The 27,397-nt window shown below is 29.9% G+C and overlaps 1 protein-coding gene across 14 annotated transcripts in view; it reads left to right on the top strand.

Annotated features, from left to right (window-relative positions):
* LOC143232672 (transcription factor 12-like) overlaps nt 1-24,521 on the top strand; it is a 100,891-nt gene extending 76,370 nt beyond the window's left edge. For 12 of the 14 annotated variants that reach the window (XM_076468380.1, XM_076468378.1, XM_076468373.1 and 9 more), the window contains 12 exons: nt 375-529; nt 1,432-1,671; nt 2,606-2,684; nt 3,282-3,343; nt 10,022-10,240; nt 10,723-10,813; nt 12,635-12,848; nt 17,070-17,150; nt 18,651-18,796; nt 21,265-21,413; nt 22,229-22,281; nt 22,597-24,521. In XM_076468380.1, the coding sequence (XP_076324495.1) occupies nt 375-529; nt 1,432-1,671; nt 2,606-2,684; nt 3,282-3,343; nt 10,022-10,240; nt 10,723-10,813; nt 12,635-12,848; nt 17,070-17,150; nt 18,651-18,796; nt 21,265-21,413; nt 22,229-22,279 (1,487 nt within the window). In that variant the 3' untranslated portion in view covers nt 22,280-22,281; nt 22,597-24,521. Of the gene's footprint in view, nt 1-374; nt 530-1,431; nt 1,672-2,605; nt 2,685-3,281; nt 3,344-10,021; nt 10,241-10,722; nt 10,814-12,634; nt 12,849-17,069; nt 17,151-17,750; nt 17,807-18,650; nt 18,797-21,264; nt 21,414-22,228; nt 22,282-22,596 lie in introns of those variants that run through there. The other 2 variants (XM_076468372.1, XM_076468381.1) reach the window with 2 other exon arrangements.
* The last annotated feature ends 2,876 nt before the right edge of the window (nt 24,522-27,397 follow it).

The raw sequence follows: 27,397 nt of genomic DNA, 5'->3' as shown, positions 1-27,397 counted from the left end.
AGTTCACCTACACATGGAAATATATACAGAAAAAGTACTTATGCTCCATTATTGTGTGCATCATATACTTATTAAATTTCTAGATACAGTTAGACATTAGACTATTATAATTGAACATTTTTGAAGATTATCTGACATTAAGTAGGTAGATTCAAATAAAGTAATAGTCAAATTAATCATTTTCAGGGACCAGTAATGTTAATCAATGATTAAATGATCAAAGTTTTCCAAATTGGAATTTCATGTCCATACACAGCTATCCACGCAGTGATATTCCTATATGTTTACATGAAGATTTCATAATGTATGTATGCATCTTATTTATATATTACTGAATGACCTAGTGATTTTAAATTAATTTTTTTGTATTACAGAGGCTCCTCATGGTGTTTCTGATCCCTGGTCATCTAGTGCTAACTTGCATTCATCATCATACTCTTACACAACAGCAGTGATGGCCAACACGGGTTCCAGTCTCCCATCCACATCATCTGCCTTTTCAACCATGCATCTTCCATCAGAACCAATGGTAACTATTGCTCATAAAATGGATCTTAACTTAGTTTTATGTTGTTGTTATAATGGTGGAACAGAAATAATTAATATAAGATAAAATTATAATCACTAAATTAGAATATCACCTTGTATTTTAAAAACATATTAAATAAGAAATTAACTATATGCATCAAATAATAAATATTGTGTATAAAGTATTTGTTTATTATTTTCATCATAGTGTGGCAAAAACTTGTTTTTATAATTGTATTGAAATATTGAGTTCTCATAGTTTCTTAACAGTGCAGAAAATGAATAGTTTTGAAATTCACAAATGTGTGTGTATATATGTTTGATATTAGTGTAGTTCTAAAATCTAATAAATAAAACAACACTTATAGTACATATTTAGCTCATGAATAAGTTTTTAATGTATATTTAATTAAGTAATTGAACTGCTTTTGATTTAATCACACTGTTTTTGTCATTGACCATTGCGTATAACTTACTGTAACAAAGGTCTTTTTATAATTTATGTGTTCTCCAAATGAATCTACTTTATGTTTTTGGCATATGCAGAACACAGCTATTTATTATTTGTTTCATAAGTTTTAACCTTGTTTTTTGAACCATATCAATATAATTAAGAATTAGAAGTTTCTGTATTGTGCTGCTCTATATTGTTATTATATTTGTTATATTTATCCTATGATCTGATGTTTTAAAGTATAATATCTTTTTGAAATTGCTTGTTATCAGTTTAAAATGTTGATTATTGTTAATGCCAAATAAATAATAAAGATAGTTAAACATAATTCCTGCACATATTTATGCTTTATGTTAGATGTAATAAAGAATATCCTTATTTGATACTTAGTTTTGTCATAAATTTATGGGAAATAAATTCAGGACAAAAATCCATGGAATTTTTTCTAGGGTTATCAAGGTGTTTCCACTAACCCTGACCACCCAGTCATGCCACCAGTTCTTCCGCCCATGTCCAGTTTTCACGGCCCGTCCAACCCTGGTCCAACAGTGTCTCAGGCAACTGCTTCTCCACTGTATGGCCAAAACAACACATCACAAGCCCCAATCCATACTTCTGACCAATTGTCTAGTCGAGGGGCCCAACAACCTTCACAAACTGGAGATGCCCTTGGCAAAGCACTAGCTTCAGTATGTCAAATAATTTTGGAGATCTTAGTCAGAACTTTGTCATTTTACTCCTTTTACAATAGTATTTATATTATGAGCTATTGTTACATTTGGTTGATTGTTATATCATTGAATTTACTAATCAGATGAAAGTTGATGGGAAGTGAAACTAACTTCTCAACTAGTTATTTACAAACTTTGTTGCTTAATGCTTGATAAAAATGCTTTCATTTCAACTTTTTGATAAAATATTGCCTACTAATGGTATTTGGAAACTGAAAAATAAATAATTTGTTTAGTACAAACACCTTATATAAAATTAAATTATCTATGATACTGTCCCCTGCTGGGACATCAGTAAGTCTGTGGATTTATTACAATGCTGAAATCAGGGGTTCAATTCACTTTGATGAACACAGCAGATAACCCAATGTGGCTTTGTTAATAAGAAACACACAATTTATAATATTACATTTTATTATCTTTTGGTTTTTATTGTAAACATATTTCATCTTTGTAACATGTCTGTTCTTTCTGAACTTTATATCCGCTGTCATATAATGGCTGACGAGTTTTTTAATATTGATGATAACTCTTCTTAAATTAAGTTGTACAAGTAACTGCTAACAGGGCTTTTGCCCTTCATAAACCTAAACCAGCTGTTATTTTATCAGTGATGATCTACTGCTGTTGAATTCATGCATTCCAAAGAAGATTGTCACTCGTGAAAAAATATATTTCTATTTTGCTTTAGAACTACAGAAGAAATTTCAAAACCATTCAACTAAATCGGTTAATCTGTAATTATTTCTTTCTTTTTTATTCTCTGAATCTCCCTCTCCTTTATGTATTATGTTTACTTGTGTGGATTTCTTTATATTTAACATGTTTTTTATGAGCATGCATCAGTATTTGAATGTAAAACTATTAAAAGGTTATGTCACTTGTATTTCAGATTTACTCTACTGAACACACAAATGGCAGTTTCTCTTCCACATCTGGTACACCGGTCAATTCACCACCACCTTTCTCAGGTTAATCATATCCAGTCCCCTTATGGTTTTTTCATTTTTAGTTTTACTGTACATAGCTCCTTATATAATATTAATATGAATAAAAAAAATCATAAACCATTGTCTTATTGAGTCTTTGACTGAAATGTATTTCTAAATCAATTATACTACTCATGTTAGATAGAGCTAAATTTCATTCATATTGCAACTGCATTGTATTGTTTTAGCATCTAAAACATTCAGTCACATTACATGTCACTGTGCTTGTGAAATGTTTACGGTTTTAAAGTCAATAATACAAATTGTAAATTATTCAAGTTAAAAAAAGGTTGGAATTTTTCTGGTGCTATCTTGGTTTGTCATTTATCTGTATAAACATTAAAATTTAATACTGGGTACAAATGTTAGTTGATGGACTTGTAAAAGAGTAGGAAATGCATTTTATTGACTTAGTTCTACCATTTTTCAAGCTTTCATTTACCAAAGAATTTCATATTCATTGCATATTTAAAGAAAGATTATTTTAATGGGTTTTTTTTTTGTTTTTTTACCACATCTTTTAGTCTAAGTACAGCTTTAGGGAAATTGCTTGTAAACCGAATGGTCATTTTCATGCAGGTGTACCGCAGTGGTCTCGTAACACTCAGACTGTTTTCACAGATGGAGCATCGCATCATTTGGTGAGTGGAAGAATAAAACTAAGTTGATTAGAAAATAGTCATTACCACAAACATATTGAACCTTTATTTGTATATAATAGTGTATGGCTGATGAATACACTTAGATCCTTCAGTTTGTTTTGTAAATATACTTGGGTAAACGTTTTGAAATGATAACCAGACATTTTCTTATTTCTTGAACTTGTTTTTCGCTCTGTGTTATGATAAAGTGTCTCTTAACGTGACTAGTGTTTTAATATTTTGTTTCGTTGCTAAGTCGTTTTCTTCTATTTGTTTAACTGTTTGTTTTTAATCAGAGTGAAATATTTTTTGTCAGAAGGATCTATTTTTCTATATAATTCTGCATATTATACTTAATCTGTGTAACTTTTTTAAACCATCCTTAATATTTTTATTACTTTTTGCATGCTTATCAATCCACCCTTTCTGTTGTCTGTAACTTGTAGACAAATGGTGAGGGAGAAAGACTTATTGAAGCCATTCACTTACTTAGTGGTTAAGTAGAGGTAAAGCTTCTCATTGATTTTTTTTCCCATCTCTGTGCTTCCTGTGTAGTTTTTCTTTACATTTTTTTGAATTCTCTTAATATACTGAAACTGACTTTCATACTATATGCAAAAACGGCTCGTTTGGGTTGAGAAAATATTTTATGTAGAAGAGCGAACAACGTTTCGACCTTCTACGTAAATATTTTCTCAACCCAAATGAGCTGTTTTTACATATATATTTCTCTACAAGTGGGTTTTCTCGACATCACTGACTTTCATACTTTAACACTACCCATTTTTTCATAGACACTCTGCACTAACAATTTACTTTAGTTCTCAAATAGTTGTTTCTTAAAAAAACTGACTTTAAAGATTTATTTCTGTTTTATATATAATTTATGCAGTCATGTGTGTGTAAAGTAATATAATTTTTATCGTACTAAATAGTGTGATGATTTCTTCAGTTTTAAGAATTTTATTGGAACTGTAGAGTCTCAAAATGTGTTCACAAGTTATTATAAATAGTGAACTTTATTACTTTTTCACCATCTTCTATGATAAAAATAATTCTTCTTGACAAATAATTACTAATTGTTAATTTTTAGTCTTCATTATACTTTCAAAAGGAGCTCACCAGTACTTGACTGCCTATTCATTTGTCACAGGTCAAAGTTTTTAATGTCTAAAATTTCTTTGAATCAAAAAACATAATCGTTTTCTACAGTCCCAGAAATTTTAAACTGCTCAGTTGTTAACAGAACAACTTAATACATGCTTAAAAATATTTGATACTTAGTAAACTGTGCTTCTTGTCTCAACTAACTAATCTTCTTGAAGTTGATCCTATATATACTCTTGAACATTTAGAGCATTTACAGATGTAGATAATGTTCAGGTAGTTTGATTTACCTATTCTGTCTCGAAGTACAAAATAGTTTCTTAATTCTAATAATCAGTTTGAGGACAATTCAAAGTTCTACTTGCTGATAAATGTTGCAAAGTAAAGTCTTGACTTGTTTTTGGTTTTTCTTCAAGGCATGTTTACCAGTGAGCAGTAGCATTATATCATTTAAAGTATCGTTTAATAAATTTATGATATCATAATCAGGATTTCCTAAAATATGATTCCCTTATTTGGTTTTCTTTAAATAATTTCTTATCTTGTATTGTTATTATTTTTTACAACTTATTGTTATTATTTTTTATAATTTCATTAATAATGAAGACAAAATATAAAACACCACCACAATTCTTTAATTGTAACATTTCCCTAATAGTTTTTCTAATTTTGTAAGACTTTGTCTTTAAGTATAATTACATTTTCTATAAACCTTTTTTGGGTTTTTTTTATATTGCTTCAACTCTTTTAATCTAAAGGTGACAGTCCTAAAATTCAAAAATAAGATTATAAAAATAAGGTTTTTGTAATTGTAAATAACATTTCTAAGTTTTTCATTCTAGGTAAAGATCCAGTTAAATATAGTAAAACAAAGTTAAGTAGATATCTGTTGAAATTAAAGAAAAAAAGAATATTGTAAATGAGTAATTATACAAAGAAACAAGACCAACTGGTTAATATACTGGTAATCTTTATGTTTTACCTAAAATACATAAACTAAATTGCTCAGTGAGAACTATCATATCAAATATTGGATTTCGTAACTTTTGAAGTAACTGAACTTTTTAGTTATGGTTTAAAGGAATTTATGTGTAATGATTACACCCTGAAATACAGTCTTGGGTTTAACAACATTAAACAGTTAAATTCTGATTAAGGTGTAACTGCTAATTTGATGTAGAATCAAAATACTAATATACCATTGGATGAGACCTTTGAATTTTATGTAAGTTTGCTTTACAATAAGGAAGGTAGTTTTGAGAGTATACCCAAAGAAGTAACTCAGAAATTGTGTGAAACAGCATTAAAAGCTTAGTGGAAAGGTACGTGATCAGGTAGATGTGGTTTAGTTTGGTTCATGTATTAACAAATGTTTTTATGCATTATCTTGAAAAGATCTGGTTACAAGAATGTTCTGAATAATTTAAACCATTAGTGTATAGAAGATGTGTGGATGATACATTTACTGTATTTGAGAATGAAGATCAAGTGGGAAAATGTCTTTATTAGCTAGATAAACAACATGGAAATATTAAATTCACTGTAAAAGAAGGAATGTGTACTGTTCTTTGGACACCTTAGTCATCAGAAAAGGAGAGAAGTTAAAACTGGGATCTACCATAAACTTGTATTTTCAGGTTTATATTTCAACTATAACAATTGTATACCAAAGAAATTCAAAGAAAACCTTATTAGAATTTTCATATACAGAACCTTTAAACTTTTGAGTAATATAGAACTGTTCAAAAAGGATGTACAATATAAAATGTTATCTAAGCAAGAATGATTTTTAGTGAAAGTAATAGTTAGCATAATCTATTGGGACATCAGTAAAGCTTCTGTCTTTAAAGTGGAAGTGTATTATGTATCAATAGACTTCTTATGATGTCAGCATTCATGGGTAAACATACCTTTCAAGTAAAAGAAAACAATTTAAGACTATTTTGCAGGGTTTATCTGCAAATAGACCTCTAAGTCATTCTTAAGCCCATCATTAGAATAAGGAACAATTTTGTATGTTTGAAAGACAGAATAAGTTAATTATCTACCTCATGGGTGAAGGTGCACAGTTAACCAAGGCATGTGGAAGCATCGAACATTCTCAAGTATATTTAGATTGTAATGATGCTCTGATAACAAATGAACAGGTTGGGGTCATTTGAAGACTAATTATTATTAATTATAATTTCTTTTTAGATGTCTAGCAACTCTTTTGGTAGAATTTTTTACTATCATTCTTGTTTTTTTTTGTGATAGCACTGACCTCAAACTAAACAGGATTTTTAACTTTTGCATTGTTTTGGTGCACACACTTATATCAAACCCCAAAAATTACTTTGAAAAGTTTAAGACTAAAATCATTTTTTATGTTGTACTTAAAGGTTGTGATCTACGTTGTTTTAAAGTAATTTTTGAATTACTCTTGATTTTATGTGATAGATCATTTCATCATTTATGTATTTTGTGAAAAACATATTTTGTTACAACTAATAACCTAGATGTTTCCTACATAGAAAAGCAATAACTAATGTCAACTAAATACTACCAGGTAGTTGACATTATGTGTATTTTTAAGATATGCAGCAACCTCATATTGATCTTTTGTAATTCCAATAAATTGACAATTAAAACATTTTCTACTGTCACCCACAAGGTTAATAATGTTTTTATTCAAAACATTTCAGTTTGAAATAATTAAATAGCCTGTTAGCTACTTTATTTATGTTCATTGTTTGAACAGGATAGACATAAAAATAATATTCAGTAAAGAATGTTTTACAGTCACTTATCATACTAATAAATATTAATCACAACTAAATTTGTTTGATGTGATAAAAATATTTATCTAGTAAATATAATAGAAAAAACAAAATTTGTGTTTACAAAAACTGGAATGTAATAAAATCATAGTATATCTATTTAAGGAAGTGAAAACACCATAATTTGAAATGATTAATCAAATGTAAACAAGTATTCTATATTAAGCCTGAAACAATATTCAGTCATGTGATTTCTCAGTGTGGGTAAATTACTTGCAACAAAGTTTTCTTTGTTACCATTCTATCTGTGTGTAAACTGTATAAGTTTACGTTATCTCAAGTTATCTGATGTCTTCTTATTGAAGAAAAGTTCTGTAGCTTTCAAATAGATAATTTAACACACAAATAATTTTACAGTTCACAAAGAGAAGTGAAAAATCGTTACAGAAACTATAAAAAAGTTTAAACCTACATATTTATTTTACAATTATGTAATGGAAAATTTCTTGTTTTATTCAGTCATATTTAATCTTTCGTTATGGCTGTTTTTAAAGCTGTTTCATTAGTAAATGTTGATGTGGCACCATGATGAGGTTTCAACCAAGGCCTGAAAAAATTCAGAAAAACTTGAAAATCAAGAAATAGATAATGTGATATCACAAATGGTGATAAGGTATCAATAAAAATAGTGGAATTTTCAGATGGGCAGAAAAATACTAAACACAAAATTGAGAAGTAGATTGTTTAGTTTAGAGACCAAGTATTTTATAGCAGAAATGAAAATACTAACTTACACTTATAAGTTATGATAAATAAATGACAAAATATCCAAAATAATTTTGGGTTAAAATTGTTGAGTTACAGTTAGAATTAATGTATGAATTTGGTTTCCAATATTGTCTGAAAAACATTTATCAAGTGGAGAAAAGAAATGAAAAGCTAAAGGAAATCCTGTTTTCAAACTTCACACACAATAATTTAGTGAATTTATTTTTTTAAACTAAACTTTGCACATGTACTATACACAAAATTCAACTGCAGTGTGCAATATTTTGAACAATAAAAGATTTGTTCATTTAACAGTCTCATGTAACAATACTACATACACTTTTCTGTGCGTGTAATTTCAGACAAGTATTGTTTTATATGTTCATGAGTGTTTTCAGGACAACTTTGAGGCTTTTAATGATATGTTTATTACTGTACAGTTACTTGCATGATTTATAACTAACCAAGAAAAATGAATAACCATAATTTATTTTATTTGATAGGTAAATAAGTACTTAGATAAAGTAAAAACCTTGCAAGTGCTAAGTCTACAGATTTACAGCACTAAAATCAGGGGTTCAATTCCCTTCAGTGGACTCAGCAGGTAGCCCAATGTAGCTTTGCTATAAGAAAATGCATAATTAAGACTTGCAATAGCTAAAATTTTCTTACCAAGTTTGAAAACCAATAACAAATGAATAAGAATAAAAGTCTGTTGAAAAATGTGCATTATTGTGTTAAGAAATAAGCGCAATGCTTAGCTTTTCCACACTAACTGCAAGTAATAGGTCATTTTTGTAATAAAAAGTTGGCTGTGAAACAGTGTAACCAAACTTTCATTATTTTTTATATGAAAGAAGAGACTTCCACCATAATAGTATTATATTTTGGATTAATCAGTCTTGACCATTTAGTTCTTAATTAACCTAAATTAGAGGAAATTAAAATGGCATTTATGTATTCTGTAAATTATTTAACTTAGTCATGTTATAATCGAGGAATTTCAAAGTTTATATTGTTATTTATTTAATGTGATTAATATGAAAATAAGTACAGTGGAAAATGAATATTTCACATTTTAAAATCAAAATCAAATAACTATGATTATTTATAATCATATTTAGAAGGAAAAAGTTATAGTTTTGGTAAACAGGATGCATGTTTTCAAAATGTTTTTACTTGCACAGTAACACCTTTTGCATCTTCACTTATTTTAGGCATAAAAATATGTAAAACATTTCTGTAACTTGTAATACTCAAATACCCTCAAAAAAGAATTAAGCCAAAATCTTAGGTAGTATATTAAAAAATTGTCATCTTTCATAACTATGATCACATCCTTCAGGTAGTGCTGAAAACTTCAAAACTAATTTTGAAAAATCTCTGAAGCCTAGGCACACTGTTAGAATGTCTGTAAAAAGTGAGAACACAAAAGGTTGTTATATGATTAAATTATGAATATTAACTGTAGACCTTGTGAACCTTGGGGTTTAAAGTGTCTCGTGGTTTGAAAATTGTGGAATATTTTTATCTCCCCCCCATGAATGTTTTTAAAGCAGTTATTTTATTTATATATCATCTTGAAATGAACAGTAACTTAGAGAATTATCATGGCTTTTTATAATTCATGTATCACTGAAATCTTCCTTTGTTTCAATTTTTTATAGTTTTTAAGAATAAAAATATTCAAATGTGAAGTGTCGGAAATACCTGTGTAGTGCAACATTCTACATCTGTTTGTATAAACCAGGAGATTATTATAAGTGGCCATTGAACATATTCATTGTCCACATAGAATAAAAATATCTCCTACAGTAAGAGTGATCTGGTTAAACCTTCCTCATTATTTTTTAGTATGTTGTGTATAAATACTTTATAAACATGTAGCAAAACTTATATGTTCTTGCCCACTTGAAACCCTGTAGTTTAACAAAATGAATGTAAGAATGTCTAATTTTTATGCTAGCATATACAGCTTTAGTACTTCAGATAACTATAGTTCACAAATAATAACAGTAAGATTCTTTGATAACTTTTTTAATAGACTCGAGGTGTAATGGAAGAACGTCTTGATGATGCTATAAATATTCTAAGAAATCATGCAGAAGGAACAGGGATTCAGGCATTTGTCCCAGGAGGGGATATAACAAGCTCTGTTATGTCATTAGCTTCAGCTGCTGGACATGCCAACAGGCTGGTAGGACCCATTTCAGCACATTCTTATCCAGTTTCCCTTGGAAAATCTGCTTTAGAATCCCATGTGGTGAGTATCTAGATTATAGATTTTTATTTTAGGAGCTTGCTTGTGTTATTCAGCAAAGATCTGTTGTAATTGTCTGTAAAACTTGTAGACTGAATTTAAAACATCATTTCAAAAAATCTTGATCTTAAAGAAATGCAACTTTTCCATATTTTTTATGAAAATTTTAATATTTAATTTAATTAAGGAAATAACAGACTTTATTTAACTTTTAAGAAGTAAATCAATAAAATTTGGATTAATTCCATGTTAAATCTATAACCCATTTATAAGTTAGGTTGAGTAAGATAATTGTATTGGTACATAGAAAAGGTTTGTCATTTAATAGCATATAATGTGCTTTATAAAACTGAAATAGTAGAATAAATTATACTTACTCAAAGGTCCAAACAACTTGTCACTTGACAAAAATGTTTATATAAACAGAATTTAATTTAAAAATTTTAACTAACAGCTCTTACTGATATTAATTTTCTGTTGTCTAGCCAAGCCCTCAGCCTTTAATAGAAAGTACATTGAGAAGTCGGACATCCTTACCAAATGCCACTGCACAAGCAAACGTAGTGCAGCACTGTGGTAAGATAACAGTAGATATCTTCCAAGAAATTTTGAATGTTTGACAGTAAGAACTGTATTTTGTAATCATCTTCACCTTTCTCTAATTTGTTCCTGTAGAGAATAAATTTGTGTGTGTGTGTTTCATAGCAAAACCACATAGGACTATCTGCTGAGTCCTCCAAAGGGAATAAGTTAATATGACTAAGACAGTAGCCTCTCTCTGTAATTCATCTAATTCTTAATAGTGTAAATATATACTGTGTTGTTGATTTTGAGCTCAGGAGTCTTGTAGTAGATGTCTGTGGCTTACTGGTAGTAAATTTGAAGAAAAACAACACTCACTTCATTTGTTTTCAAAATAATGTGTATGTGTGAAACAAGTTAAACATATGTACAACAATTTCTTTACACTATAATTTATCATAAGTGTACCATAAAAGCCATTTAGTGCTCTTCTTCTTGTCAAAAGTCCATTTATGCTTATTCATTGGCTTTAGAATTTCAGTTGACAAGCTGAACTATTTTCCTCTGTTACTCTCACCAAACTATCCAAGTATAGTTTACTTACATTTCATCAAGTTACCACTGTTATATTTTATACTTCTAAAATCATCTGCACCTTCTTTGTATTTAAGCCTACTTCCAATAAACATCTACTTTTTGTCAAAGTTCACACAGTTACTTTACAACTCTCTTTGATGAAATAAACTATTCTTCTTATCTCTTTCAAGACTGGTAGTGTCACTCTGATATACATCAACTGTTTGGCCTTCCTTTTCTATCTGAACATCTCTTTTAACATGACTTTACTTTGTATCTCATCTGCTCTGTTTTTTTCTGTCCATCTACTTTTCTTGCTCATCTCGCACCATTTATAGGTTTATTACTTAATAAGTCTGCTCGCTATATCCTAGGTATCAATAAATTTCACAATGTTCAATCATCCCAACATCAATGAGTTACAAATACATCATACAACTCTTACTGTTTTATGTAAATAAAGTTATCACAGCATTTGCTTTAAAGCAATTGCTTATAACTCTCTTGTTACAAACAAAACTGAACAGTCATATTCACTCATAAAATTAATTAATTAATAACGTCTACACTACACAGTTTTTTTATATCATGACAGAGTCAAGTTGTAAGTGAATGACAGACTCTAAGCTAAAAAAGCTGTCAGGTATCAAAAGTGAACTCTTGCCTTATGAAAATCTATATTATCAAACTTGGGAGGAAGCCACAACTGGCACTTGAAGTATTCTAAAATCACATTGGTTTATTTCCAGGTATTACTGTCAATAAAATACAAAGAAATAAGCAACTGATGCTGTTACTGTACCATTGAAAATTAGTTTTCGCTGACAGAGACCCACAAAACACTTGATTCGTGTTATCTTTGTTGAATATTGCTAGTGCACATGCGTGTGCCTTTAGACAGTAAGGTGCAAAAGCACTTTAGGATAGACAAAAAAAACTAGGTATTATTATAATAGATCATTAAGTACTTGAACTTATTACTTAAATATTTATATAGGTGAAGATTTAAAACTTTTGATATTACAACCGTTTCTCTATAGACTTCTAAATAGTATGAATGTTTGATAAGAGAGATTTTGTAAACAAGATTGGAAGAAGACCTTTTAAACTTTAAATATGCAGAAGGAGCTAACAAAATATATTCCTGTTATTATATGACAAACTTTATTAACTCAAATTAAACTTTATCATAAAAATATAAAGGCAAAATGCTCGAGTATAAGAGTAATAAATTATGTGTCATACACTCAATTATGTGTATCTATTCTTCAGGAATAATCTGTATTCCTCTATCTTTAGGTTTGTCAGTTGAGAATGAGTCAGCTGTGAAAATAGAGAAAAGTAAAGCAGAAAAAAGTTTCACTGTTTGTAGTAAGTCTACTACCTCTAATGCTACCTTAACACCTGATTCTCCACCTCCTTCATCTGACTCAAATGCATCTACTGCAACAACTGCCATTACATCTGCCACCATCACTACTCACAGCAAAGGAACCAAGCGATCACATTCAAGGTAATACTGTTTCTTTATCTGTGTATATTTAAATTCCTAAAGGTAACATTAAAATTTACCCTCATAACTTTGTTTTGCCAAATTATGTTAGGAAAGTTATTGCAATATTAAATACAGTTAAATTTCAATGACAGACTATTGGAAATGCAATAAGATTTGGATGGCAGATTTGAAATATTGACATAAATCATTCTTCAGAAATATTTATTTGTGTTCACTAAGTTTGAATTAAATACTTTTCTTGTCTCTTATGTAATAAGTGAAATATACAGTTTTGATACAGTACTTTCTTCTTCTCACAAGATTAGTTATTCTCATTTGTTGCTGCACCCTTTATGCAAACTTTTGCATTACACATGCCACAAGGCTTTTGCTCCCCTTATTGGAATCAAGTGATTCCAACAAGTGTCTCAGGTAAATCATTATGCAACACCTTCCCACCAACAGGAGCATAGTATACCCATGTGACTCCCTCTATGTGCTTCTACAGAACTACCACTATTTCACTTATTACATAACAGACAAGAAAAGTATTTAATTCAAACTTAGTGAACACAAATAAATATTGACATTTTTAGTTTGTTTGTCTTTTGCCATTCTTTATTGTTTCATGTTGGTATTTAGTATACTCATAAAGTGGTCTTTATTTATTATAACTACCAGATTTTCTAGAGTTTGGAATTTGCTTTCATATATCCAAGTTTATTTCAGTTACATTCCGAAGCTGATGTTACCTATGACTAGTGCTATTTTATAAGCTAGAGATGCAGATTACCAAGCATAAGTTTTTATTTAGTGTTTATCTCGTGAGAGACTAAACACTTAAAAGGTTGGCATCATTTCTTCAGTTCTCACCTGCTGTTCCTCCTGTAAATGGCAACCATGTTCGGGTGGATGGAGATCTTGATAGCCTTTTTCCACCATCGAATTTCAAGTGTTTGGATCTTCATTTTCATTATGTAGTTTCCATTATCGGTATAAAGATTCTATGTTCTTTTTGCATGTTTATAATGGCTTTTATTTATGTTCTTCATGGACAATTTCTGCCTTATTTTGTTGGGAGTTTGATCATCTACTATCTGAACTTTTGTCAGACCTGCCTCATGCTTCATGGTCCACCATTTGCCATATAGTCATCCAACTTTCAAGAGATAAGACATTTTACACATTTATTATTAATATTATTTGAATTTCATAACATAAGCTTACTTAGATTAGTTAATACAAAGTTACATAATGATTTATAACACTGTATAACACAAGTTTTGTTCCTAGATAGTATGTGTTACTTCTTAATTGCTTATGTTGTAAAATTACAGAAAATGGCCATTATTCTCTTCAAACTTTGCTTTTGTGACCTGGATAATGAAGTTTAGAAATTAACGTATTTTCTACATAAAAACGGGTAAATTTGCACATCTTCATTTACATAAGGTGTGAATAAAACAACATATGAATCAAGATTTACATGTATTTATACCAAAGCTATACAAAAATGTTTAAAAGTGAGTAGATTTTCGAAATTTGCGACTGTAATGTAAATCACTTTCACATAGCAGCCTCCAAATAGTCTCCCATTGTGTTTTTGTTATACACTCCCAGATCACAAAAGCAAAGTTTGAAGAGAAAAATAGGTATTTTCCATTTACTTTAGGCATAAGCAATTGGGAAATAATACTTTCTGCCCAGGAACTAAAAAAAAAATGAAAGTTTTGTAACATAGTGTAATTAGTCTTTAGTATTTTTCTTCTATACCATTTGATTAGGCTTAATGTAGTAGGTCCTTTATAGTTATTTCCATACTTTCATATCATCATTTCTATTTCATTTTGTTAATAATCTTTTCTTCACTTGCTTTAAGTGGAACCCTTCAATCAGAACCCGCACAGACCTTTCCTAGTATTATGCCTATTTATTGTTCAGTTTTATTTTCCACTTCCTTCTTAGGTTATCCTTTGTCCTGTACTGTTTAATAAGGCTTTACTAGTTATCCTTCTTTTTGATGTCACTATAGTTCTAATTTAGATTTCATTGTTAGTTTTGTTCTCTATCTTGGTTGATTTGGCTTTCTTACTGTATTATTTATCAGTTTACCTCTGGTTTTATTGATGGACTAATATCTACTTTGGTTTCAGTTTTTCTTCACCATTATAGCATACAGGATTTGTTCCCTACACTCTTTTCTTCACATTTTAGTATGTTGACTAATTGATTTTGTTTTCTTTGTAGTTTATCCTTTTACAGTTGCATTCATTTCTTCTCTAGTTTATAATTATTACAATTAATTTCATTTACTTTATCCTTTTTTACTATTATTTTCATTAAGTTTATACTTCTTATCATTGGTTTTTGATAGTTTTATGGATAGGTTCATATCTACCACAGTCCTGGATTTTTCTTAAAATTAGCATCAGATGGGATACATTTCCTACACCATTGTTTCAGAACATTAATTATTTCATTTTGTCTTTCTGTATAGTTTATATTTTTACAGTTATTTTCATTTAATCTCCACTCATACTTCTTACCATTAATTTCATTATGTTTATAATTTATCCTTGATACCAAAACTTTAAATTAATGTGTTGGTCCATGGGAGATGGTGTCTGCTCTATCTGCTTCCACTGTTGATAGCCATCATCCCCATCTAATGGCTGAACCCATTTTACAATATCCTAAAATTGTTAGTTCTCTCTAATCTTATTATAGGATGCCTTTCATACTTTTGTTGCAGTATCAGCTAGACCTCCTTTACTTATTTTCAGAAATGTTTTTCAGAATATTATCTTCATGACTTCTGTGCTGTTTCTTTTGCCTCTTTTGTGTTTGAGTACTTACAAGCCTTACTTTCTATGGGTCTTAAATTTTACATGAATTTACTTTCAAGCAGATGTCTTACAATATTTGTCATTCTTTTTCCCTTAATATTGCTCATACCATTAAATGTTTCATGTTTTCCTTTATTCAGTCTTATGTTTACACTTCGTATTTGTTGAAGGATAGATACCTTCTCTTTTTCTTCCCTCCATATTGAATTTTTGCCATTTTCAGTTTATTCACTTCTTGCATGGCTTGTTTTCTTTCATGTTAGTATCAAGTGTGACATTGCTGTTTTTTGGGGTTTTTTTTCCCATTATGAATAGGGTTTTATGGTCTGTTTCTTTTTTTTTTTTTTTTTTTGTCCCATTTTGGACGACATTGCTTCTGTGGGTAGCACCTGTTCTCACTTCCTATCTTTGAACATATTAGCTCTTTTGGACCCCTTGCACAATACTCATATCCTTGCATATCATATTTTGGTGAAATTGCTTCGATTGTAATTTGTTTTTCTCATCCTGACATATTTTATCCATTAGAGTGTTTTCTCAATTCTCTTGTTTTTCATGGTTTTGTCTGCACTGGAATTCTCCCCACATATATGCCTTTACTACATCTCTTAACCACCCATTACCTCTATTTGATACTCAGTAATCTCTCCTCTAGCAAAAGCTGTTGATCCCTTCAGCCATGATTTGATGCACAATTTCTGTATGTTCCTCCTCTTCCTCCACCCACCATTTCAATTGTGGTATTTTGCAATTTCTTCAACTTTTACATCCACTGTCTCTTCCTTTGCCTCCTGCTCTTCTTTGTCCAGTGCTATGTCTGGACAATTCTCATCATTTTTCTTCACACATGGCTCTTATTCAGTTATTGATGGAGAGACTGAAGTTATACTTGTAGGTAGTTTCATTTTAGCTTGTTCTATTCACTCTTCTTTAGTGGGTATTTATTGGAATAGGTAGAACACATTCTGCAGTTAATCTATGAGTGATGAATTTCCTGCAGGTTGAAGCCCTGTATCTCAGTTGGCAGAGTTTCTCCTCTGGTTTATTGACATTGGGTCTTCAGTCCCCTCAGTCTTGGGTTATTAGGTAATCTTGTCTCAAATCTTCATTTTTTTCCTGAATCTGCATAGTTTTTACTTCACCTATCCATTCCTCTGAATTAATTGTACATCCTCCCTGACTACCTACCATTTCAACCTTGGATATTCATGGCACACATAAATAAAATGTTCACATATAGGGAGCAGCAATGAATGAGAATAGCTAATCTTGTGAGAGAAGAGAAATACTTATAAATGAAAATTAATTTTTGCATTTCATATTTCCGGGGTTTTATTCCTAAGCATATGAATTTTTTGTAAAGGATAAAAAATGAATTTGAATATTACTGTAGGTCTACTGATGAAGATGATTCTGCTGAAGTTAAAGCAGAGAGAGAGAGAGAAAGGAGGCAAGCTAATAATGCTAGGGAAAGGTAAGTTAAGCTGCATGTATAACAAATGGGAGCTATACTGTGAAAATAATAATTTATAAACTATAAAACAATTTGATAAAATTTTATATCAAATAAATTTTTGTAAGCCAAATTTTCCCTCTGTGTTTTTGTGTAATTTCCTAATTGGTTAGATTAATTAGAAAGTAATAATAGATGGACTTTCAGTAGCATGTTAGAGGTACTTTAACAATATGTTTTTAAAATTGCCTTCCAAGTTAATAACAGCGACTTGCTTAAAGTTATAAGATCTACAACAATCAAAAGATTATATTCATTACCACTTGCATTACTTAAGCATATGCTGTAATATATGAAGTAAACTGTGTGCAATAATAGTTTCTCAATGGAATGATTTGAATACTGTAACTACAATAAATAACCTGTGTTTAAATATGACAAGTAGCAAACTTATAATACTAAACTCTGTGGATGCTGTAGGTTTAAATGATTGATCTGTATAGATGACTGTGTGATACATGTTTTTGGTAACTTTTTTTTTTCATTATACCAAAAGTCAAAACGTTTTTATGGCAGATAGTAAAAATATGCTACCTAAGTTTATTTTTCTGTTTAATCAAGTATCCAAATGTGACAAGATAAAAAATTTTCAAGGCAGAACCTGTGTAAAAATTTTGGTAAGTGGTTACAAATGCAACAGTTAATTTATATTATAGTGTTTATATTTACAGGATGCTTAGATTTACTTTAAACAAGTTAGAACATTTTTTTCCAGTTAATTAAGAATAAACTTTAAATTTGTTAAACTTTTCTTAAATTTCAGAGACACATGAAACATTTACTTCCAAACATATAAGTGTCACTTGTTCAGGATAAATAAAATATCCCAGATTTCAACATTAATGTATTCAGAATGTGAACTTTGAGACATGTCAATATTATTGTAATGCATTTGAGTGTAAACTTTCATACATTTCTATATAACTGTGTTCAGAATGAATTGTAACTTCCAGAAGCATTAGCATGCTCAGAATTAATGACCACTTCCCTTTTAAAGGGGCTTGAATTGGAGCTTTATGTATATTTGACCAAGGAATTTAAAATTTACACTTTGTTCAGTCTTAATATAATACTTAATGTAAAGTTTGGAATTCCTGTCTTTTTAATTCTTCACTATAAGTTAGCTCATAACTAACATTGTGAGAATATAATTCAAAGTTATAAATTGTTCTGTATTTTTTTGTTTATTTTTCTGGTGACTTTATATCTGATTCTGAGGTAATATGCCATATCTTGGTAGTTTATTTATAATGCCAATAATATGAGTTCACAGAATGAATGTAACTCACTTGAATATTTTCCTATTCCCCATGGCTTTTTCATGAACTTAACCAAATGTATGAAAGTAAAATATTAATAAATATTTGAAAATCACATAATTATTATTTTTCTAAATTTTATAATTGTAAATTCTTACATGAGTGTAAATACTTATTAGGATGTTTAACTTTCCATCCTTAGAATTCGTGTTCGAGATATCAATGAAGCATTTAAAGAATTGGGACGAATGTGCATGATGCACTTGAAAACAGATAAATCTCAAACCAAATTGAGTGTTCTTCATCAAGCTGTAGAGGTTATCACAAGTTTAGAGCAACAAGTTAGAGGTGAGTTTCATTTCTTTGCTGTCAAATGAAATGAAAGAGAATGTTTATAAAACCTTCAATAGAAAATTTTCATTTTGTAGGTATTAGAATGAATAGAGTTGAAAGCATAAGAGATGAAATCAAAGATCAGAATTAACCATTTTGCATCAAGTAGGTCAGTGCACATGTCACAACCTTTAACAGAGTTACATTCAAAATCTAATTAAACTACTTTATTATCACTATATGAATAAACTTGGCACCAAAATATAGTTAATAGACCAAATCTTAATATTATTAAGCTTTTAAATTCTTAATTTTATAGTGAATTTTTATTTTAATCCTCAATCTTCCCTAGTTTGAGAACTCATTTACTCTCCATGTCTTCTTCCTCTGTAATTTATTTACCACCCTCCAAGAAGTATAGAATTTAACATGAATTACTCATTAGAATATAGTTGTTATTACTCAAACAAAGCATAATTTTTATAGCTTTCAATCTTATTTGGTTTCAGGGCCATAATCTGTGAAATCAAAACCCTCCTGCCACACTCCCCTATCACACCCCTTTTTACAAATTGCCAGTAGTTCTCTCTGAAATATAATACTTTATTATTTATAACTAATTGAAAGCTGAAGTTTTAATTTATCAAATGATTTATTGTATTGTTTTTTGTAAAGAAAATTGTCTGTTTAATTTCCAGTTCAAGCATTATTCCAACAGGAAACACATCAAAGAGATTAGCTGAAATTTTAACAGCTCTTATTGCATAGTTAGAAAGCCAGAAAAATTATGATGCTTATAGGACATTGTCTGTTTTTTTGCATATTATTACAGTGGAGCGCCATTAAGCCGCGTACCAGTAAACCACGAAATCGCTTAAGCCGCTGTAGCAAGTCTTGTCACCGCTAATTTAAGAACGTGTAAAAACGCGGCTTACGAATTTAATCCTGACTTTATAACTTCAAGGGGATATTTAATAAAGATTTGCTTTAATTTGGGAAATAAATAAAATATATTACAATAGAAATCAACCGTTAATCTACCTTATCCGCTCTCTATGTCAGCTTTATGGAGGCCGCCATTGTTACCGAATCACACCTCTCCATACATTAAAGTAAATCCGTGAAAAAAGTGATCAATAATTAAAGTGTTATTTTTAATTCGATAATCCAATATTTTTGTGGAATTGTATAAATATTGACCACAAACCCAATAGAAATCACTCCATTGATGATGATGTACCAGTAGCTTCCTCGGCTTAACGGCGCTCCACTGTATTCTGTGTTCTTAGATACACTATTTAATTTTTAAAAACTTACTTATTGCAGTAGTACCATTACTATAAAAAATAGGGTTAAGTTGCATCAACTGTTGATAAAAAGAAGAAACAAATTTAGATAAGTACTATATTTTTGGTTTTTATGTTTATTCTTTTTTTTATTATTATTTTAAAAGTAACTAAAATGTAAAAATCATAAACTTATTATGTTATATTAGGTAAAATAAAGAACAGTAATAATAATAATACATATTTTTTACAAAGTATGCAAATGAGATTCATCTTTGTATTCAAGTACTTTGCTGAAATGTTTAATTTTTTCTAGAAACACATTTAGTAATAAAGTAAATGAAGTTGTATTCTATTTTATCACAAAATAGTAATGGTTAAAAGTCTGTTTTCTAAAAAGGATTGAAGTCTCTCATACTATTACTACGGCCATTAGAAATATAAGTGGTTATTTAATGAGATGGCAACATAGATGCTTGTTTAACTGGTCATCAGTTACCATACATAAAATAGACTTAAAAGAATACTTACCATTTACGTTTTGGTAATTATCAGATATTACAAAATGTGACCTTTTATTAGAAGACACACAAGTGATTAAAACCATTCTTGTCTACAAGCCTTTTCATTCCTCACTTTAATCCATTATGGAATTAGAATGAGTTGCATTCAAATATCTGTTCAGATCTTCTTTTCCAAAAGTCACTGCCCTTGAATGGCCTTTCTTTCATCACCAGATCACATCAACTGAACTGAACTAATAGCACCTAATAGAATAGATAAAATCCTGTTTGTGTAGTAGAAGACACTTGTTGGAATGGTCTAAATTAACTTTTTAAAAATGACAAAGCATCAGTGCTTTTTAGACACAATAGAAGCTAGTAAATTGCACTTGTCTTAGATGCTGTCTACTGTCAACCTTAATTAGTTCACTGAAGCTTTATTAAGAGATATCTTAAAGTCTGTAATGGAATACCTGAAAAAAAATTAATAAAATAAATGAATCTTGAGTAGCAAATTAAATTTATAAAGTTCTTATGGTGTAAGAGAGAGAAAGTACCAAAAAAAAAGGATTTTTTATGAGCTTAAACTAGTTAATTACAGGAAGTAATTAAGAAATCATTCAACAAGCTGTTGTTACTCATTTAAAGTAAAAAATCAATGTGTATTCTTTATTTTTTCATTTCCCTATTTCAGAAAGAAACCTTAACCCCAAAGCAGCTTGTCTAAAAAGAAGAGAAGAAGAAAAGAGTGAAGAAAGCCCAAAGTTAGCATTGCATGGACTTCATCATCCATCAGCAGGATTAGACCCTTTGTCTCATCATCACATGACAACACCTCTATCAGTAAGTCATTTTAGTTTTGTTCTGTAGTATTTTCTTTCTATGTAGTGTAAAATTAATACATGGAAAAATAAAAGAATGAAAGATATTTTTTCTGAGTAAAATCATGAATATACATATGATATTTACAAAATTATGCATGTTAATATTTGTGATTAAGAACAGCATACAAGTATTTGAAACATTAAGTCACACGTGTTTAACCAAGAATATTAAAATTGTTACCTAGTTTTAATTTTGTATTCCATAGCTTGATGAGTTTTATTTATTGTTTCAGTACATCTTGTTCTTGTCTATATGATATTTGTTAAAAGGAAAGAAACAAGCAAAGACACAGCATATGTCAACTTTTATTTTTATTTATTTCTAACATTTTTATGTTGAAAAACTAGTAAAATTATATGAAATTTTATACTTCTGAATTTAAAATATTTATATTATGCAGTGCTTAGCCTTTAATTTTTATATTACATACTTGATTCTCTCTCAGGAGAATTGTGGATGATTATGAATCTTTTTTAATTATAAAAACAATAAATCTGTTTTTAAAACCACTTCTGTACAATTCAGCATGTTGTGCATTTTATCCTGACTTTTCCAAAAATGGTTATGATGATTTTGTTCAAAATTGTTACACAAATCACATATAAATAATTGTGATTATTTGTAAAGTTAAGTTTGGCATAGAAAGAATGTTATGTACTGAGAATGTGTGTAATATTTTCACTGATGCACTTTGCTATGTGTAGCCATTTTTTTTTTTATCAAGTTCTGCATCCAAAGGAAAATTGTTTTTAAGAATAAACATTGTTTTCTAGGGAATCTTGGGCCTGTCACAACTCACTCCATCTGTTGAAAACCTTATATAAAAGTAAGATGATTCATTGCGAAAATCATAGTAGTTTGTTTTATTTGTTCTTAAAGAAGAAAACAAACGTCAAAACTAATGTTTCCTAGAGTACCACATTAACTGCAGCCACACAGATGTATGTAATACACAAACACACATAATGGTCAGTGTATGTGTGACTGGAATTTCAGTATTATTTTATTTATTTTTTAGAAAAACAAAATCACGTATTTTACAGCAATCACACTGATGGATATAACTAGTGGTAAAAATATACACTCACACTCGTACATAATTCTGCTTATCTCAGTTTTTTATTTATTTTACTATTATTAGGGACACCTTCCTCCATTGTCTCCAGCTCATTCTCAACAGTAGAATTCAGGAAATGAAACCAGACTTCTTGATCTCTGCCTCTTCTGTCTGCCTGTGGATTGTTCAGAATTATTTGGCTTCAGGAATCCAATTAATCTCTGGATTTAATGACACATCTTAGTGCTTCCTTTCATTTGGAAGAATACTTTCATTCTACAAAAAGCAGCTGTAGGACTGCTAAATTATGGAGTTATCAGTGCATAGTGAATATATTGATGTTGCAATACAGTTCCAGCTGTTGAGATACAAGAAAGTGCATTGATTTGGTTGTAGAACAATTAAAGAAATTCCACTACATCTCTACTTCATTCTTAATGGTTCATAAAGAAGATATAAATCTTGAAGATTTAAAATTAATTTTTTTTAAATATACTATATCATGATTTGTGAAAGCCAAATTAAAAAGTAAGGACTATTAACAATGTACAATGAAGTTTAGGTCAAGGTACAAAATTATTAATATTATTTTGCCTGTACAAATTTTTGTCATAGATGGGAAAGAACTATATTTGGTAGGTAGTGTTTTCAAAAGTAGGTTAAAAGTTAAGAATTCATTTTAGTTTTACATTAATTGGTTAATAAGAAAAATGTTGACTGTGTTTCCTCCAACAGCATTTTGTTATAACACTGATGATTTTTTTTGTTTTTACATTGACCTCACTGGCTAAAGTGGTGCACCTCCGTTATTTAATATTTAGTTTCCTTCTTGAACCCTCACATGCACAGGCTAGTTAGCTCTTTCTTGAGGTTGATAATGGTCAGTATAAGGTGTGTCTGGTGCACTTTTTGCGTGTACATAACCTTCCACATGAGGTACATCTGGTGCACTTTTTACATGTACAAAATCTTCCACATAATATCATTACTGAAAAACTTTAAAAATATATTTCATGTGTTTCAATAACTTCTTTTAATGTACTTAATCATCAAACAAATTTTTTTTTTATTTCATTATTGCAGTATATTCTTTCATAACTTTTGATTTGGTTAGTTATAATCAGAATTTTAAGAACCTCAAATATATTGATCTTGTTAGAATAGCAATCAATGCCATTCATTTGATCAAAAGCCAGTGCTGTCAGTTAGCAAGTTTTTTTGTTGTTGTTGTTATTGTCAGGTGTGTGTGGTGTGTATACCACTTTTTTATTTTTCATTTTGCATAATGCAGCATTGTATTATAACTATTGTTAATTATCAGTTAATTCTGTAAAGATAAATTCCTCATTGTGACTTTTTTATTGAAGTCCAACTGCTGTAGTGTTACAAGCATTGTGCTCAAAGTTGTATTAAAATTTATTGATAGTTATGCCTCTTATATCTTGACAGTAATGATGTTCAAACAGATGTTAATGTTATCTGTAACTAATACAGATGCTTAAATTTAATAAAAGATTATAAATGTAGGAAACTCATTAACTGCAGATAAATAGGTATATTGTTACTTTTAACTTAATATAGAAGTTTATTAGAATTGAAAAACATGACAAAATTTTATTTCATATTTGTTGTTTTAAAACAATGCAGCTTTTCATTTGCAGAAATTATAAGATTACCATCAGCAGCATTATAATTATTGTGCAACTAGCAATTTGATATATATTTATATATATAACCATTTGAGGGGGAAAAGGCATTATAAGCAACATATGTTTGTGTTTATTCTTATTTAGTCTTTCTGTTAAACTACATTTATTTCAATATTTTTGGAACAATGTTATTCTTTTCTTTTTTTTTGTTACATCCATTTTTTCTATAACCATGACTTTTGTTTTTTTATTACATTGTGTTGTTCATTTCTGCCTCTTGTGCTGGTTTCTTCAGTATGTTATATACACTTTTTTTTTCTTGGTAAAATAATAAATGGTGCCATTTTTATTACTTTTCAACTTGTCATTTGTTTATTCAGTTCTCCTGTAGTCAAGTTATTCCAGATAACATCTTCACTGTGACTGTGAGCTATATTTTAATGGTTTATATCTGTTAGCTAGGGCATTTAATTCGCTATCTTAGATCCATGGTACTGAACACGTTCGTCCTTTAGGGCTGCTGTCAGGGCCAGCCACGCAAGTGTAAAACTTCTTGGCTAATGAAAAATATCTGAGTGGTTGACCTCAAATGTAAATGGAGTTAAAGTCAAATGAAGAAGATCACTAACTACAATGACAAGTTCTGGCTAATGTACAGTCACTAGATAAGTATGGGCTCTGTTAATGGCAAGTTTTTGCTAATGTTCAGTCATTAGATAATAATCCATGATGACGAGAAAACCTACTTGTAGAGAAAATTATATACTTAAAAACGGTTGGTATTGGTGGAGAAAGCATTAATAGAGGAGCGAACAACATTTCGACCTTCTTCGATCATCGTCAGGTTCACAAAAAAAGAAAGTGTTACTGACTGGTAGCTGACCCCCATGTTTGAAGGCAATTGTATAATTGAGTGTAGGAATGTAGATGGCGTGCTCGGATGTTTGATATATTTATTAATATAGGTGTAAAGGTGTTCCTTTGTATTGACTTATTTTGGGCTTGAGTTGTTGTATAAGTAAGGCTTCTTTAATTTTGCATTTGTTTATGTTTATTTAGCATTTGGGTGTTTTCTATGGTTATGTTGTGTTTATTTGATTTGCAAGGTTCGAAAACGTGTGAAGGTGACTTTTTGTGTTCTTTGAATCTGGTTTCCATTTTTCTCTTTTTTTCTCCAATATAGAAGTTGTGTTTTATAAATAATTTTGGTCTTGTGTTTGTCCGTGTAGATTTTACATAACTGGAATGGTATTAACTGGAATGTCATATTTTGTTACTAGTTTTTGCCAGATGTTGGTTATTTTTCTGTTGATGTCAGTAGTATATGGTATGCAGCCGTATATGGTTTCGGAATTTTTTAAATCATGGGGTATATTTACTTTTGTTAGTTGATTTTGCTTTTTTTCTATTTGTGTGCATATAATGTTTTCTATGGTTTGTAGAAACTTGTTGATGTTGATGAAGTATTGTTTTATTTTATCTAATTCATCGTTAATTTTATCTAGTGAGCATAGTTTTATGGCTGTGTTTATTTGGTTTCTTAGTATGTTGAGTTCTTGTTTTGTTTCATGTGCTGAGTCCCAAGGAATGTATAGTCCAGTATGGGTGATTTTTAGGTGAATTCTTGTTTTAAATTGTGTATCAGTTCTTGTAATGTGGAGGTTAAGAAATGATATTTGATTGCTTTCTTCCTGTTCACATGTGAAGTTAATGTTGGGATTTATAAAGTTAATGTGATTGAAAAAATTAAGTGTGTGTTCTGTAGATGTGAATCCAGTAATAGTGTTGTCTACATATCTGTGTCAATATAGTGGTAGATGTAATGCTGTGTAAATTGCTTGTGTTTCAACTTACCGTATTTTCTGGTTAATAAGCCGAATCGCCGAATAAGCCGAGGCCAATTTTCAGCTCTGAAAATGAGGGTTTTTGCTTATTACTGCCCAATAAGCCGAAGCCATTTTAAGAAGTGACAAGTTTCTTCAAAATGATTTCTTAGTCTCGTTTCAGCGTCAGCATGCATGTTGTATGTGATCATCGGCGTTCTGTAGTAAAGCAGAACGTGTCATATTGAGACAGAGATGGAATCAATATGTCATTCGTTATTGGCTCCACTCACTGTAATTAGGTAACCAATGAAATTCCAGAAACAACGTTTCACTGTAGTCTTAACGTGCTTTGCTGATGGGACAAAATTACCGCCTATGGTAATTTTCAAAAGAAAAACATTTCCTAAGAAGAAGAAATTTCCGAAAGGAGTGATCGGCCAATAAGCCGACCCCCAAAAATCAGGTCCAAAATTTAGGGCCAGAAATTCGGCTTATTAGGTGGAAAATACGGTATGTCATAAAAATATTGGCTGGAACTGGTGATAGTAGAATGCCCATGCTTAGGCCATTTGTTTGTATATAGTTGTGGTTGTTGGATGTGAAGTTTGTCTTCATTGTGGTGAATTCTATGAGAGTTGCTAATTGGTTGCTTGGAATGTCTATAGATGGGTTAGGGTCTCGGATATAGAGTTCTAAGGCTATCTTGCAGGCTTAAGTGGTTGGGACTTCTGTAAAGAGGGATTTGACAACAAAACTGGCCATTAAGGCCATATGATTAAGTTGATTAAGGTTAGATTTGAAATTAAAGGAGTTTTTAATGAATGAGCTGGCTGATGTTACATGTTTGGAGAATGCCAATGCTATATATTTACGAAGATTCTAATTAAACGATTCATATGTAAACATTATTGCTCATAGTGAACAATATGGTTTATGAGGTTTGGGGATGCTGTATATTTATGGTTTGCATGAGTCGGTCTTGTATAGGTAGGAATAAAGTGTTTTTGAAATTGTGTTGGCTTTTTTCATTTTTAGTAGTATTTTGTTTAGTTGCATTTTGTGTGTATTGGTTTCAATTTGTTTATGTCTGATAGAATGTTTGTCATTTTTTGGATGTATTCATTCAAGTTCATTATGACTATAGCGTTTCCTTTATCTGCTTTTAGAATTTTAATGTTTTTGTCTTGTTTTAGGTTTTTAATGGAATTAAAGTCTCTTTTTGTAAAGTTGTTTTTTAATTTTCTGTGTTGTGAAATTATGTTAATGGTTTTGTGAGAAAATTCTTTGAAAAATCGTTTAAGATGTTTTCAGGTGTTTCTGGAAAATATAAGTTTTTACTTTTTCATGGGAAGTAACTGGTCAGTAACCCTTTCTTTCTTTGTGAACATGACGATGACTGAAGAAGGTCGA

This window comes from Tachypleus tridentatus, chromosome 11, assembly GCF_004210375.1.
Source record: "Tachypleus tridentatus isolate NWPU-2018 chromosome 11, ASM421037v1, whole genome shotgun sequence".
NCBI classification, from domain to species: Eukaryota; Metazoa; Arthropoda; class Merostomata; order Xiphosura; family Limulidae; genus Tachypleus; species Tachypleus tridentatus.
The sequence above is the reverse complement of the archived record's forward strand: the minus strand, read 5'-3'. Positions and strand labels throughout refer to the sequence as shown.